The following is a 17500-nucleotide window of genomic DNA, read 5'->3' as shown; positions in this document are numbered from 1 at the left end:
AAGAGTATACAGAACTAACCAGTTACTAAGCTAGCCAGTGAGAGAGATAAATGTACTCCTACAGGCAACTGACCACTAGCTCTGTTTATCCTCCCACCACTTCTATTAAACAATCAATCACTAGCTAATGTTTGACCTTTTATACAGATCAGTTTGGACCTCTACACTGCAGGTTTTTAATCTGTGACTCGTCACTCTCTTCATAACGAGATAATGATTTAATTAAACATGCTGCTGTCTTGTGATCTATAGTTCTGTGGTTGTGGTCATGGTGGTGTTGTGCTGGTGAGGCTGTGGTTGTTGCTGTTGTTGGTAGTATTGTCAGTTGTGGTAATAGTGGCAGTAGTGGTTATGTTAGTGATGATGCTATAAGATGTCAGTGGTGATTATGATGGTAATGGTTGTTGCAGTGATGGTGGTAGTAGTGTATATTTTATGTGTAACATAACTAGTTATATATCTGATGTAGATTTTTTTTCACCACCACCCCCTGCACACATACTAAATATTAATTCTGATCTTGAAGATCTATAATTGGAGTCATTCCAATCCCAGCCATGACCACCTTGCCATTTATTTAAACTCAGTGTGTCTGCTTCAGACTACATTACCTAAAGTGGTCTTCCTATTCCTAAACAGAAAGGTTTTATTTGAGTGAGATTTGACTGCTCTATTTAGCAAATTAAAATACCTCCACAGAGGCCCATGCCTTCATTGCATTTTGTTTGTTGTTAAATGGAGAAACTAATGAAATATAAATATCAAAATAAAGGTAACTAAGATGGGTGAAGGACGGTCTGGAAACAAACAATTCCTTCAATACTAATAATAATAATTTCAATAATATGAGAAATTATTAATGGTTTTAGCTGATGTTTTTAAACCTAGTCATCCTGTAGATACCAGTTTGTATAAGACTGTCTCATTTTGAAGGAGATTTAGTTGCTATTTTTTGCAGATTGAATGCCCACATAAAGGCTTCCTTGTCATCTTGTTATTCTTGTTGGTGATGTTGCTGTTGTTTGTAGTTTATCTTGATTTATACTAATTAATATGTTGTTTGCACTAATTAATATGTTGTTAATGCCAATTAATATGTTATTAATATTTATACTAATTAATACACTCAATCTGTGTATTTCCAGATGTTAGAAATATCTGTCAGTAGATAAATATTTACACACATATACGGAGAAATAGTGAACTGGTACCACAGTGTCCTGGGAGGACATTTAGGAGATTGATATGAACTACAATGCAATGAGCAGGTCTCAGGTAAACTCACTTTTATCTCTCTGTCACCAGTAATCACCTGTCATTAATGTTAAAATTGTTTAAATTACAGTCATAATATCTCCATCACCTCTAATCATTTGCCCTCTCTATTATAATTGGTTTAAAGCAATTTACATGTCACATTCACCTGTAATCATTAGTCTGTATTATTCTGATTTAATACAATAATCCCATACCCATCTCACCTATTTACCTGCCCACCCTGTTATGACTGTTTTCATACAATCCCACAACCCACTCCCATGTAATTCCTTCCACTTATTCTTTTTATATGGAGATCACAGCCTTATTCTACTGTATCACTTACAATGTCTCGTTATGACAATAATTTAAACCTTTCATTAACAATTCAACTATGATAACACTGTTTTTAAAATGCTTATATCAAAATTAAAATCTTCCTTCATAATTTCATTAAATAATGTTCCTAACATCAATTTAATTTATTATTTGAATAAATCTTACCAAATTGTTAATTATTTTCTAAATTAATTGAAACAAACTTATCTGGGTCAATGTATTTTATGAGAAATATTCATGAAAGGGTTAATTGGTTTTTCATACTAATCCCTATTTTTCTCCCTCTCAACACACCATCATACCTGATCTATCTTTGCCATATTTGCATGCTAATGTCACCACCTGTGAGCACTTATATTGAATATATTAGTTAGAATTCAAATTCTCAAAATGTTGGGACATAAACATTAACATGAGAGTTTACTAAGTATTAAGTCTTTTGTTCTCTCGGTCTTCCAAACACCAACAAGTTTTAATATTTCTCATCAATAAGGCAGTGAGCTGGCAAAATCATTAGCATGCCATGCAAAATGCTCGGTATTTTGTCCGTCTTTACTTTCTGAGTTTCAGTTCTATCAAAGACGACTTTGCTTTCATCCCTAAGTTTTAAAACTTTCAGTGTAAGGAACACACATGTGATAGAGAGTATGTTGATTTAGTCGACCCTGAAATTACTGGCTTGTACCAAAGTTTGAAACCAATATGTCTCATCAATCAATTCATCAATAAAGAAATAAAGAATTTTCAATTATTTAATGAGGATAAATCTTCCAGCTACTTGATTAATTTCAAAGTTAATTGAAACACTCTCACATAGGAAGTCATTTGTTGACGGTAGCAAAGTAGGGTCAACACAAGGGCCAATAGAGTCCTGCACACTACACATACACACACACACATGCACAAAAACATACATGGACACAGACACACACACACACACACACACACACAGATATACTCGCACATGCACAGATGCATGCACAGATATGAAACAAAAAATATAAACCTGTGTATACGTCCAGTGTTTGTCTACCCTTGCCCTTGTTACCCATAGTCTTGTGACTCAGAAGTTCCTACAAGTTGAGCTATGGGCCACTGCTTTCTGTAGATGTAACAATACACATACATACACACACTTTCTATCACATGTGTTCCTTACACTAAAAATTTTAAAACTTATATAAATAAATACAAAAGCAACAAAACCAGAATGGATATCAAAGAATGGGGTGGAACCTTAAAATGATATGGGTAGGTAGGTGGGTTTTTATGAAAAAAGGTGAAATTCCTGAAAAACAGCAAGAAATGTTCATTTGAGAGATGGTGTTCAAAAATTCATCAAAACCAAAAGGATGAAAGGCAAAGTCAACCTCAGCAAAAGTTGAACTCAGAATGTAAAGACTAATAATGATAATAATAATAATAATAATGGTGATGATGATAACAATTCCATCCTTTGAGTAACACAACCACACACACACACACACACACACACACACACACTGACACATCCACCACCACCACCAGGGTGGCAGAGTGCTCTTTTTTCCTCTATTTGCCATATTGTTTTTTTCCTCTATTTGCCATATTGTTTTTTTCCTCTATTTGCCATATTGTTTTCTCTCCCTTCACTCCTACCTGTACTTTCACCTGTCTAAATACTACCACCCCTCTTCCTTCAAACTGTTTCCTGTTTGTTTTGCTCAAGTCTGCACCTGATAATAGACTTCATTGCATATACTTCCATCACACTCTCTCCACCCACATCATACCATCCAGTCCTCCATGCACCACCATCTTTGATTCCTCCCCCCCCTCTCTCTCTCCTGGACATTTACCATCCTACTACATCTTCCCCTACACCACTATATACATATTTAAGAGTATAATTACAATATAGAGAACTAATTTAGAGGGAATTGTAGGTATTTGACATCTACTTCTAGTGTATAAGCGCTGGCATTCCAGCGCCCTTAATTATAGTTATATTTTGTAATTATATACTTAAAAATAAATTTTACCGCTATGGCCATTTTTTATATGCTAGACACTAATATAATCACTTTGATGATTATGTCCTCAATTTATAAGTATATACATATCTATTTATATATATGGGTGTCTGTCTGTCTGTGTGAATCCCTAAAACTTGAGAACTACACAACCAATTTCATTGAAATTTTACACATGCCTTACTTAGGGTCCAGGTAGTGTTTTAGGCCAAAAAAATGTTCACTTCTTGCTTAGTGCAAGCCCAGTGCAATATCATATCACCTCCACTATTGCAGTATTACGTGTCAAAAGTGAAACAATAACATCTCTCTATTGTAATGTCAGATATTTTCACTTTAATACTGAAACTATTATCTCGCATATATACAGGCATACATACATATATACATATAATACTAGCAGCTAAGCCCGGTTTCACCCTGTCTGTTTGGATGATGTGGCTGTGATCATTTTCAGTTAGGCATAATCTATAACAGCGTTTCTCAACCTTATCATTTCGGGTCCCCTGTTTCGATTTCCAACTGTATGAAAATTTCCCCCCCCCCCCCCTGTCAGTAAACAGATTCACCCCCCCCCCCCAAAAAAAAAACAAGCCTTTCTTGAAATTCTTTTTTTTTTTTTTTTTGACAGAAACCCCCCTTTTCGGCTACGGGGAATACAAATGTGCAAAAAAAAAATGGCAAAAATCGACATTTTTAAATTACCCCTTACCCCATTTCCTTCATTTTGAACTTTTTTCAGAATTTTTTTTTTCAAAATATGCGGAAAAATATGGAGATTATGATTCTGAAAAAAATTTCCAAAAATCTTTATGAAATTTTTTTTTAAGAATTTTTTTTTTTGTAAATATGTGGAAAAATGCAGACATTATGATTCAGACAAAAATTTCAGAACATTTCTGTACTTACGGTTAGGGTTTTAGGGTTAGGGTTAGGGTTTTAGAGTTAGAGTTAGGGTTAGGGTTAGGGCTAGGCTTTTAGGGTTAGTGTTGGGGGAAAAAAGTCAAAATTGAAGAAGTTGGGGTGGGGGGAAAGAAAAAATTTCACAATGCTGATTTTTGGCAATTTTCCAGAACCTCCTTATCCGAAAACGGATTTTTGGCAAAAAAAAAAATTTAAATAAACAAATTTGCGAGAAAATGGGGCTGGGGAAGTCTTTCCAAAATATCTTCACCGAAAACAGCTTCAGGAGTTGTGAAGAAAGAATTTGTACGTAGTCTGTTTCTGAGAACTATTCTATTGGACTTCTGTCTAATCACATCTTTTAAGGTACACACACATACATAGAAAATGTGAGGTCATGGTAGAAAATTTTTACTATAGTTGATTTATGGAAAAGATTATGTTAAATGTTTGAAATGCAAATCTGTGAATGAAAATTAAGTTCAGACCTCTACATGGTAGGTAGACCTGGTAGAAATAGCAGCCAAATCTCCCTCAAAATACCCTACTGTATTAATGCGACAATTCTGCGTATTATGTAGTTTGAATGAGAAACTGTAACTAAAGATGAAGATAATTAACCCCACAAAGAGGTGAAAGAAGAGAGGCATCATAGCGAAAATTTTGGCTGACCGTCATCCTGTAGTTCCCTTGTTGCTGTGTGAGCAACTGGTTGTTTTAATGGTGGAACAAAGAGGGGATTTGCATTAAAAAATGTTTCAGTCAATTTTCCCTGTAAGTATGGGGGCTAGGAAAAAAAAATAGAAGAGGCATTAAGAACTTGACGTTAAGAATTGCTTTAACAGTTAGAAAATGTTTGACATTTCAATCATCACCAAAAAATGAAGCTGTAAGAATTTACGGGGAAATTGTATGTAAGAAGTAAAGCAGAAATGATTTGTAACTGTACTGCCTAAATTCTGCAACTTAATAGCAGACGTATCCGATTTAAGAAAAGTGAAGATAGAAGCTAAGTGGAGAAGTATGGAATAAGTCATTGTTATACGCTTATAGAATATATGGACACGTACCTTTTTAGAAAACAAAATGTAGGTGAGAGCTATTGTATCAGACGTTTGTCTAATCAGAGAGCAGAAATTGAAAGAAGATATATGAAATGGACGTGTGTGTTTCTGTGGATAATTTGGTAGGAGTTTTGCAGTCAGCACAAGGTGGTTTGTGTTTATCTCTTGAGTTGAATTGTTGTGAATTTGTCAGTAATAGCAATGCCCGGACAAGTGAAAATATTTTTTTAATATATGGTTGGGGAAAAAAGGGGATCTTTTGAAGTCGGTGTGAAAGCAAAAGAGACAGAGAGAGTGCGGTTGTATCAGTGAAGTTCTTTTAGAGTTGCGGGAGATGGAAGAATTGATGTGCGTGCATGCGTGTGTGTGTCTGTCTGTCTTTCTATGTGTGTGTGTGTTTGATGGGGTTTGTAAGACAGAATGTGTGGTTGTGTGGTGTGTATATGAATTGCTTTTGTGAGTGTGTGTGAAGAGACAGAGAGTAATATTGATGGTGTGTGTGTATATGAGAGAGAGAGAGAGAGAGAGAGATGACTGAAAATCATTCAGTTTTTGTAGTGAGTGAATGAGAGAGAGAGAGAGTGGTTATGTATGTATGTATGAATGGCTTCAGTGACATACACTCACACACACACGCGCACACACGCAGGTTGTTTTAATCGATTTTCTCAGTAACTATGAGGGCTAGGCAAAAAATACAAACCGCATTCCAATCTATGCACCCATCTCCACATATGCGCCATTTTTCACGTGAATTCACCCAACCGTTTGGCTGTGAACCTCAAGACAAGAAAGAATACAACGCTCGCCCATGTCAAATTTATATTATAGAATATGTTATGTGTGTGTGTATATATGTATATATATATATATATATATATGTATACATCTGCACAAATGTATATATATAGATGTATATGTATACATGCATATGTATACATGTATATGTATAGCTGTATATGTATAGATGTATATGTATACATGTATATGTGTAGATGTCTATATATAGATGTACATGTAATATATACACATATAGATACACATATATACATGCATACATATATACACTCGTACACACTCACATACACACACACACACACATACATAGGTGCAGGTGTGGCTGTGTGGTAAGAAACTTGGTTCCAAAACACATGGTCCTGGGTTCAGTCCCACTGTGTGGTAACTTGGCTTGTGTCTTCTGCTATAGCCTCAGACCAACCAAAGCCTTGTGAGTGGATTTTGTAGACAGAAAATGAAAGAAATCAATCGTATATATATATGTATGTGTGTGTCTTTGTGTTTGTGTTTCTCCCTCATCACTGCTTCACAACTGCTGTTTGTTTATTTACATCCCCATAACTCACTGGTTTGACAAGAAGAAACCGATAGAATAAGTACCAGGCTTATCAAAATTTAAAAGAAGGCACTAGGCAGTGTCTCATATTTTTCTTTACCCACTCAGTTGTATCTATCAATCAATCTTTTTGTGTGTGTGTGTGTGTGTGTGTATATATATATATATATATATATATATACTAGCATATACTAGTATATATATATATATATACTAGTTGCCCAGGAATGAAATTGCTGCTTATTGGTACTTGGAAACTTTTACAATAATTAAAATGGGGCTTAAATGAAAAAAATTCACACAGCGAATATACCACGTTATTGTTTCACTGTTATATACACAGATATACATTGACGCATGTCAGTCGAAAAGTGAAAGTGTAATAGTAATACTTTAACACTCAATGGTTTTACACTTTTGTATATGTCATGTACATACTATTCATGTAAGTGCTTCTTCATATACTATGTTTTCTGTCTTGCCATGTTTATCACTGAGAATGTAGAGGTTCTTTTCATCTCCAACTCTAGAACATCCAACATACAGCTGACCATGTGAGAAGCAAGGTTGAAGGAGGTTAAGTCCCACCACCTTTAGAGATTGACCTTGTGCTTTGTTGATAGACATTGCAAAGGTAAGTTTGACCGGAAACTGCAGTCTCTTGAACTGAAAGGGGAGATCATTTGAAATGAGAGGTATCCTTGGAATGAAGACATTCTCACCCATCATGTTGCCTGTAATTATTGTTGCTTCCAACACATGGGGCATGGCTGTTTTAACAACCAACCTTGTTCCATTGCAGAATCTGGGTGCATCAAGGTTTCTTAATAGCATTATGGGAGCACCTATTTTCACGATCAGAATGTGTGGTGGAAATCCTGGTGGCTGAAGTGAATTGAGGAACTCCACTGGGTAATGCGTTGCCTGTTCTTGATCAGGGACAGAGTTAATTGATCTGTATGAACATTCAGGTCCTGGAAGCTGAGTTAACAAATTTAAATTCACCTTGTCTACAGAATCATTCCTTGGTGCCAGAATTGTTCTTTCACATAGCCACTTGTGACTTTTGTAGTTTGTGGCAATGTTTGGAAACAGCTTGCTCTTTAGTTCTTCAAGGGAGGCAGTCATATTGCCACATGGGAGATGATGCAGATTATCTTCTGGATCTTGTGGAAGTTTTCCATTTCCAATGTCAAGTAACTTGTTGGAGAACTGTGCGGCTAACGGGTCACCATGAATGTGAACCCTCATGTTGGTTGTCAGAGTAAGCTGCTTGACATGTTGCCAGATATATGAGGACTTGATGCAAGCTCTCAGCTCATCCGCCCTGGTTCCTCTGGGAACGACAGGCAGCGTTTGCCTGAAGTCACCAGCCACGAGGAGGGTGAAACCACCCATGATCTTCTTATTGTTTCTGAAGTCTTGTAGTGTTCTATCAAGCGCTTCAAAGGCTGCCTTATGGGACATTGTTGCCTCATCCCAGACAATGAGTTTGGCATCTGTAAGGAGTTTTGCTAACGCTGTATTCTTTGTTATGTTGCATAAAGGAGATTCCTTTTGGATGAGGTTCAGAGGCAGCTTGAATGTTGAATGGGCTGTTCTTCCACCTGTTAGGAGGGTGGCTGCAATTCCAGAGGATGCAACAGCCAGAGCAATCTTCTTCTTCTGTCTCACCTTGGCAAGGAGCAGGTTGATCAATAATGTCTTTCCTGTGCTTCCAGGAGCATCTAAGAAGAAAACCCCACCAGTGTTATTGTCCAGAGATGTAAGAACTTGCCAGTATACCTCCTTTTGATACTGTACCAGAATTGGTTCCTTTTCATTGACAACTGCTTGCAAACTTTCCATGTTGTATGATTTTTCCCTGATTAGCTCTTGTGCTAATCTGTGTTGAACATCTGTGACAGGAGGAGCTGGAAGACCATAGATTTCAAGTTTGTTTCCACCCAGTGATTGAACCTTGTCGTCTATTAATCTTAATGTCTCATCGAAGATGTCATCATTGAATGTGACATCACCGTCACAATGATATTGAATTCTTTGAAGAATGTCTTCCGAAAGCCCCTCCTTGTATTTGTCCCAAAGTTGATTTGGATTTGACAATCCACAGTTCACCAGCATGATGGAGAAGAGGTTTCTCAGCTGCATAGGAGACTTGCACATTTGTGCCTCTGTCAGAGTGGCATCCCAGTGTGCATCATCTTCCAGAAGACCTCTGAGATGGCAAGCCTGGCGATATGTTTGACATACTGTGTTATCAACCATTCGTAAGGCCGTAAATGATGTGGGTCCCTTGACATGGTGTAATAGAAGCCTTAGATAGTAGCACTCTGAGTAGTTGGGATGGACAACATAGACTCTGCCAAGTGTATCTGATTTCTTGATTCCTGGATGAAATTTGTCACTCAGTGAACCAAAGAGCCAGTATCGAAGGTACCAGAAAAAAAAAAACCCTCAGCAACAGGGAAACACAAAACCGTATTTCTGTTAGTAAATGATGAAATTACTTACATCAGTAAATGTGAACTTGTTAGCGATTGAAAACGTAAACTTTTATTTTCGAACAGTAACGGCTGTAGTTATGCCGTTAAAGTGATGTTGAATCGAAATTTGTCACTCAGTGAACCAAACAGCCAGTATCGAAGGTATCAGAAAAAAAACGTCAGCAACAGGGAAACAGAAAACCATACTTCTGTTAGTAAATGATGAAATTACTTACATCAGTAAATGTGATTAAACTTTTAGTGCGAACAGTAACGATTGAAGTTAAAGTGAAGAAAAAACTATGGCTACCGGAAGTTGACATTGAGGAACCTTTTTAAAGAAGTGAATCTTAAATATAAAGCAATATTATTTATCTTAATAAAAAAAATCAAATGAAGAGCCTAAGATTTATCCGAGGTCAAATGATTCATGCATCACAAGTATGGAAGTAAATGTTGAAGCCGTTTTCACGTGATAAGCGATTACACACGCATCTCTGTTTTATATATAGTATAGATAATACACACAAACACACATACATGTATGTATATGTGTTTATTCATATCTATTATATAAAAGTCAATGTCTTTATGTGTGTTCGTGTGTTACTTATACATTCGAAAACTAATGCACCGATCCTAATGAAATTTGGAACACAAAATCCAAGCTTACAGAGAAGAGTAATGCTGTGTGCTTCATACAATTTTAAGGACCATAATTACTCAATGTATCCTTATGATATTTGGAACTTAGATTCAATGCATAAGAGCAGGTATAATGCAGTATGTTTGGTTTGAATTTGAGATGGCTTAAAGGGGACAGAACCCCCATGAAAATTCATAAATTTTTGATGAAATTTCAACCATGGGTAATTGACACACATCAAGATGTATTCTCAAACTTTCCACTTCTCATGAGGATTCTAAGACCTCCTAATGGGGGACTTAACTCCCAAATTTTAGTCATATTGTATGATCCAAAACTAGGTCAAAAGTACTGAATGGATCTTTATGAAATTTGGTAATTATATTATATGTATAAGGGCCATAACCCCCATTAAAATTCATATATTTTTGCTGTTGATGAAATTTTAACCATACATATTAGACACAAGTGAAGTAATATTTCTAAAATTTCATCTTCTTAGAAGTTAGAAAGACCTCTTCATAGGGACTTAACACCCACAATTCAGTCATTTTATCTAAGCAAAATAAATATTTTCCTGTATCTGTGAGTGGTTGGAAAGTGTTTGTCTCGCAGTGACACTTTCCAGCTACTCACAGGAAAATATTTAATAGGCATGCTGTGAAATTATTACATATACGTGGCCAATACCAAGAACCTGAATCCAGTTGCAACCCAGGATCCTATCCACTTGATTAATGATGTATGACTAAATCTATCATATATGAGGCAGAAATAACTGCAACCCTAAATAATAATAAAACTGATAAGAAGGCCTATATCGGATTATGTGAAGGAGAATTTAAAAATCACTATGCCAATCACATAGCCTCCTTCCAATATAGAGACAAAAGTAAAGCTACTAAGTTGGCTAGCTATGTATGGAGTTTGAAAGATAATAAAACACTGCATGAGATTAAATGAAAAGTAACTTAGAAATTCATACCTTATGTGAATGGATCAAATAAATATAGACTTTGTTTGGCTGAAAGAGCACAGATCCTGTTCAGATCTAAGATCCCCAACTCTCTATTGAACTCCAGGTCAGAAATTTTCAATGGTTGCATGCATATGTATAAATATATTCAGGAGAATTGGAAAATTCTGTCTATTCCTGACTGACTTGATATCTTTCCAGCCTTATCATTTAAGGCCTAAGGGGGATAGCTCTTTCACGTTTTACTTTCTACTTTTTAGTTTTGACATTTTAGTTTCTGTTTTTCGTTTTCCATTGTTTATTGTCTGGGTTTTCTATATGCTGCCTTCTCAGTTTTTTTTTGTGTTTCTTCTATTATTCATTTTCTTTAGTTCGTTATGATATGTGGTTTGTGCCTGAAGAATATGCTTGAGTTTTCTCAGCATATGAAACTATTAGTAGCACTTTAACACATGTATTGTGACCTTTAAATAAATAATATATATATATTTATAAATGATCGTGCACACACACACACACACTTCTCTTGAAGTCGTTAATTGTTAATTGCTTGTTACCTAGGTGAATAATTAGCAATGGAAGAGAGTACTGTGAAAGTATAGTAGTCAGAGTAAGAAGAGCTGAGTGGTAAAGTTGAGTAAGTTGTTACCTGTGTTGGCAACAAAAAGATTCTGTTCCTAAGTGTAAGAGAGAAAGAGAGAAGTTATATGATGTATGTGTATGTGGAGTGTGATGTCACATGGTTGTGAAACATGGACACTGACTGTGGAAAGGGTGGAAAGAACTGAGACAAGGCATGCTCCACTAGAGGTGTAACTGTACATGTGTGCATGAATGAAATGGGTTGAGAGAGAAACTAGATCTAAGAGGACACAGATGTTGTGGGTAAGAGAGAGAGGAGGCTGAACTGGTAGAGAGATGTGGTGTGTTGGGAGGATAAGAAGAGGATAAAAAGGGAGCTAGGGAGAGGGAACTTGTGGGAAGATAAGGGAAGGTACTGGTGGTAGTAGTGATGGTTGCATTTTCAAGAGGCTGATCCTCAGGACAGATGACAAAGGACAACATTAAGTGGTGAGACACTGGACTAGAGGAAACCAGTTAAACCCATGAAAATATGGGAAAACAAGCTTATGATAATGATGAGATATAGATATATATATATATATATATATATATATATAGATAGATAGATAAATATATAGACATATATATATATACTTTATCAAAAAGCAGCAAAAATATCACAAAAACTTACTCAGAGTTTCATGTTCTCATTCATTTGACAAAACTGTCTAACGAACGGCAATGTGAAACTCAGAGTAACAATTTTTGTGATATTTTTGCTACTTTTTAATAAAGCATGTTACTCTACTTCTCGTATCCGAGTCCTATTTTTTCCACCTTGTTTCACATTTATGTGCTTTCTCTGGTATATATGTGTGTGTGTGTATATATATATATATATATATATATATATATATATATGAGAAAGAGAGGGGAGGGAGAGAGACTGTGCTTCTTGTTAATATGCTTATTTCTCAACTAATTTTTGATAATCATCATCACTACCACCATCATCCTCCTCATCATCTATATAATTATCACCCTGTTCTTCTTTATCACCCAAATCTGTTGTTTCTGGTACATTTAATTATTATTTGTTGTAAAAGCCAGAATCTATCTGCCAGTTGCAAGAAGTAGGAAAGTGCTAAAAGGTATTTGCCATAGTAAGCCAATCATAATTTTGGTTGTTTTCAAGCTAAACTACCATCACACTCTCCATCTGGAGTCTCACATCAGAGTAGCCTTGTTGAAATGCAGGAACTCTTTGCAAAAACCTCTCACAAGCCTAACATCTTTCTTTTAAGTACCACTTATATGAAACAATGTTAGATCACGAACAAGTCCATCAACAGAATGGATGGCCATTATAATTACTGAGAATACAAAGTCTTAATGAGTCAATAATCAATATAAGTCAGCAGAGATTCTAAGGTTTTAGTAATACCATTTCTCTTTGTGTAACTTACTCTTTTAGATACTACTCTCCACTGTGCCACCATTTTCCAGTCCCTTCAAGATACCAGGGACCAACAATCCTAATAAGACCAGTTCTACTGATTGACTTATCTGTAAGGGTTGTTTATGGCAGTTCCTAGTTGTTATTGTGACGTCTTCAAACATTCCAAGATATCAAAACACAACAAGGAACATGTAGGTAGAGCAATGGCTTGAAATACCATGTCACACCTTCTTCCCAGCTTTGAATCCATGTGGCCTTCTACATTTGCAGTAACAGCATCAAACAACATATTAATGTGTGTAGGTGTATGTGTATGTGTGTACATATATGTGGGAGATAGTGACTATAGTGCACGTCTGTGTGTGCGTATAAACATGTGTGTTTGTATATATGGAATGGTTAGTAACTCTACACGTGTGTTTGTATATATATATATATATATATATATATATATATAAATATATATAAGGGCAAAAGAAGAAATTTTCTTTGCCAATATGCTGAAAATAGATACTACATTAAATATTTTCACTATTATTATTTCACAAATGTTGAAGCAAGCTAACAGAAATTCGTAAAAATTTAGCTACTCCTGTATCAGTCTGATTTCTGGATTAATCCAAAAGGATTTTTCCTTCATCAGCGAGGAACACAATGAAAATAAATGAAATACTTACATATACCCATGGAAAAGCAGACGCAATGTCATGAATACATATAAATACCCTAAATATATCCAAATAGAAATTCCGTAGCAAGTCTCGACACACATGTAAATGGTCAGGAATAGTAAGTGGTTAACTTGTCCCAAAGTGAATGGGAATTAATTTACTTCTAATATTAGGATTATTTATTTTTTTAATTTTATCTGTGGCCAGCATATGAAAAGATACCTTTTAAGATGAAATTATAAACACAATTATAAATAAAGGCAAAAGAAAAACATTTTCTTTGCTAATATACTGAAAATAGACGCTAAATCATCGAACTTCATTAAATATTTTCACTATTATTATTACACATGTCAGAGTAAGCTAACAGAAATTCCCTGTATTGGTCTGATTTCTGGATTAATCCAAAAGGATTTTTCCTTCATCAGCATGGGACGTAATGAAAATAAATGAAATACTTAAACATACCCACAGAAAAGCAGACGTGTGTAATAAAAATAGTGAAAATATTTAATGCGGTTAGACGATTTAGCATCTATTTTCAGCATATTGGCAAAGAAAATTTTTTTCCTTTGCCTTTATTTATAATTGTGTTTATAATTTCACCTTAAAAGGTATTTTTTCATATGCTGGCCACTGATAAAATATAAAAAAAAAAATTATCCTTATATTAGAAATATATATATAGGAGTGTGTATGTATGTGGTTAATGACTATAGTGTGTATGTTAGTAGTGTGTGTGCATTCGCATTGACACACATGTGAGTCAGTGTGTTTACATCTCCACTTAATAAACAATGTTGTTTAAATAACAGAGCAGTCTGCCAACTGTTAAATTACATTTGGGAATAACGGACTCACAAATCAACAGCCTCCCAACAGTAGGATGAGGAGAGGTACATGTATAATTAACAAATATATGTATGTGTATACAGACATGGCTGTGTGGTTAAAAAAGTTCATTTTGTGACTGTAGTTCTAAGTGAGATATTAGTGTGTAACATCTTAACCAAGTTTTAGATTAATCAATATTTTGTGAGGGGAATTTAGGGGAGAATCACTGTGGAGGCATGTCATTTGAGTGCATTATGTGTGTTTCTGCTATTACAAATATCATATTGTGTGTGTCTGTATATATATATATATATATATTTATATATGATCAACTGAATAATAACAAATGATGGATAATTGTCAGCTCATTACAGCTGTTTCTTACGCATTAAAAATTTTTTTTGTTAGATGAATGAGAAAATAACTTCATTACAAAATCTTGTAATCATCAGATGAAACATAATTTTACAAACAAAACAATATCCCAAGAAGACGGCATCCCTTTAAATAAATGGAGTTGCATGAAACGATTGTATTGCATTAACTTTGGATATCCTTCTTGCTTATTTTGAATAATTGGAAAAGTCAGCAAATTGGGTCAATGGGTTCCTCACAAAATTTCTGAGTCTAATTGCGTGCAGAGAGTGAATGTTTGCTCTTCTTTGCTATCATGTCTCACAAACGAATCTTTTTTGGACTGAATAGTGACTGGTGATGAGAAACGGTTTCTCTATAAAAATGTTAAGCACCGAAGACGGTGGGTAGGGAAAGGCAAAACACTAGCACCCTATGCTAAAGAAGATCTTCACTCACGTAAGCTTTTGTTATCTGTTTGGTGAGATATGAAAGGTTTAGTCCACTTTGAACTTTTAAACACAAATCAAATGATAACAAAGGAAATCTACCGTGAGCAGCTTGAGCAGCTTAAGTCAGCGCTAGAAGAAAAACAACCATCTTTGGTTTCAAGATGAAAGATGTTCTTCCATCAGGATAATGCTCGGCCACATACAGTGAGGATGACATTCCAAAGGCTGGGGCAGTTTGAATGAGAAATGATACACCACTCACCATATTCACTGGACATTGCCCCATTTGATTATCATTTATTCCGCAGTCTTCAAAGTTATTTAAATGGAAAAAATATGAATTCTGTAGACAAGGTCAGAAAAAAATACTGAAGGAGTATTTTTAATCATGGACAAGTGAATTTTGGAAGAGGGCTCTTGGAAATCTACCTGATAGATGGAAGAGCATTGTAGAAAATGAAGGAGAGTATATTTTAGATTAAAAAAGAACTTTATCTTAATTTTGAAAAATAAAAGAAGTATACAAAAACCACATCATTTATGGGATGATTGATATATATATATATATATAATGATATTAGGGATAAAATCCAAAATTACAGGTAAAATTACAGGTATATATATGTGTGTGTGTGTATCATCATCATCATCATCGTTTAACGTCCGCTTTCCATGCTAGCATGGGTTGGACGATTTGACTGAGGACTGGTGAAACCGGATGGCAACACCAGGCTCCAAGCTAATTTGGCAGAGTTTCTACAGCTGGATGCCCTTCCTAACGCCAACCACTCAGAGAGTGTAGTGGGTGCTTTTACGTGTCACCCGCACGAAAACGGCCACGCTCGAAATGATGTCTTTTATGTGCCACCCGCACAAGCCAGTCCAGGGGCACTGGCAACGATCTCACTCGAAAATCCTACGGGAGCCAGTCAGGCGGTACTGGCAACGGCCATGCTCAAAATGGTGCATCTCATGTGCCACCCCGCACAAGAGCCAGTCCAGGGGCACTGGCAACGATCTTACTTGGCTTGCCGGGTCTTCTCACGCACAGCACATTTCTAAAGGTCTCGGTCAGTAGTCATCGCCTCGGTGAGGCCCAATGTACGAAGGTCTTGCCTCACCACCTCAGCCCAGGTCTTCCTGGGCCTACCTCTTCCACGGGTTCCCTCAACTGTTAGGGTGTGGCACTTTTTTCAAGCAGCTATCCTCATCCATTCTCACCACATGTCCATACCAGCGCAATCGTCTCTCTTGCACACCACAACTGATGCTTCTAATGTTCAGCTTTTCTCTCAAGATACTTACACTCTGACGGGTATTCACATTGACATTACACATCCAACGGAGCATACTGGCTTCATTCCTTGCGAGCTTACGTATGTCCTCAGCAGTTACAGCCCATGTTTCACTGCCATGTAGCATGGCAGTTCGTACGCATGCGTCATACAGTCTGCCTTTTACTCTGAGTGAGAGTCCCTTTGTCGCCAGCAGGGGTAAGAGCTCTCTAAACTTGGCCCAGGCTATTCTTATTCTAGCAGCTACACTTTCAGCGCACCCACCCCCACTACTAACTTGGTCGCCCCAGATAGCGGAAGCTATCGACTACCTCTAGTTTTTCACCCTGGAATGAGATAGAAGTTGTTTCCTGTTTGTTTACAGTCTTTATTGCACCTGAACATCTGCCACAAACAAAAACTAACTTGCTAGTTAACCTGCCTTTGATGTTGCTGCACCTCTTATGTGTCCATAGCTTGCACGGGTACATCTTATAGAGTTACTACCTACTCCTTTTCTACATACTGAGCAGGGCCATCTACCTGAAGGGGTTTGTATTTTATCTACCTTCCTACTTATTAGGATTTTGGTTTTAGCTAGGTTGACTCTAAGGCCCTTCAATTCTAGACCTTGCTTCCACACCTGAAACTTCTCCTCTAGTTCTGATAGTGACTCCACAATTAGGGCAAGGTCATCAGCATAGAGGAGCTCCCAGGGGCAACCTGTCTTGAACTCTTCTGTGATTGCCTGGAGGACTATGATAAATAAGAGGGGGCTGAGGACGGAACCTTGGTGGACCCCTACCTCTACCCGGAATTCATTGCTGTACTCATTTCCAACCCTCACCTTACTGGCAG

At 36.4% G+C, this 17500-nt stretch overlaps 2 protein-coding genes across 8 annotated transcripts in view; one reads left to right on the top strand and one right to left on the bottom strand.

The window, feature by feature from the left end:
* The window catches only part of LOC149131510 (uncharacterized), a 48247-nt gene extending 34296 nt beyond the window's left edge, over window positions 1-13951 (bottom strand). Inside the window, exon 1 of the mRNA XM_089338910.1 lies at window positions 13735-13951. Coding sequence (XP_089195036.1) covers window positions 13735-13829 — 95 coding nt within the window. The 5' untranslated portion in view covers window positions 13830-13951. The remainder of the gene's footprint in view (window positions 1-13734) is intronic.
* LOC106873104 (uncharacterized) overlaps window positions 1-17500 on the top strand; it is a 271061-nt gene that overhangs the window by 106806 nt on the left and 146755 nt on the right. For all 7 annotated transcript variants that reach the window (XM_089338906.1, XM_052975587.2, XM_089338907.1 and 4 more), the window contains one exon: window positions 1146-1275. The gene's annotated coding sequence lies outside the window, so the exon portion shown is untranslated. The remainder of the gene's footprint in view (window positions 1-1145; window positions 1276-17500) is intronic.

The sequence above is a fragment of the Octopus bimaculoides genome, chromosome 21, assembly GCF_046866305.1.
Source record: "Octopus bimaculoides isolate indiv1 chromosome 21, ASM4686630v1, whole genome shotgun sequence".
In the NCBI taxonomy this organism is placed as follows: domain Eukaryota; kingdom Metazoa; phylum Mollusca; class Cephalopoda; order Octopoda; family Octopodidae; genus Octopus; species Octopus bimaculoides.
The sequence above is the reverse complement of the archived record's forward strand: the minus strand, read 5'-3'. Positions and strand labels throughout refer to the sequence as shown.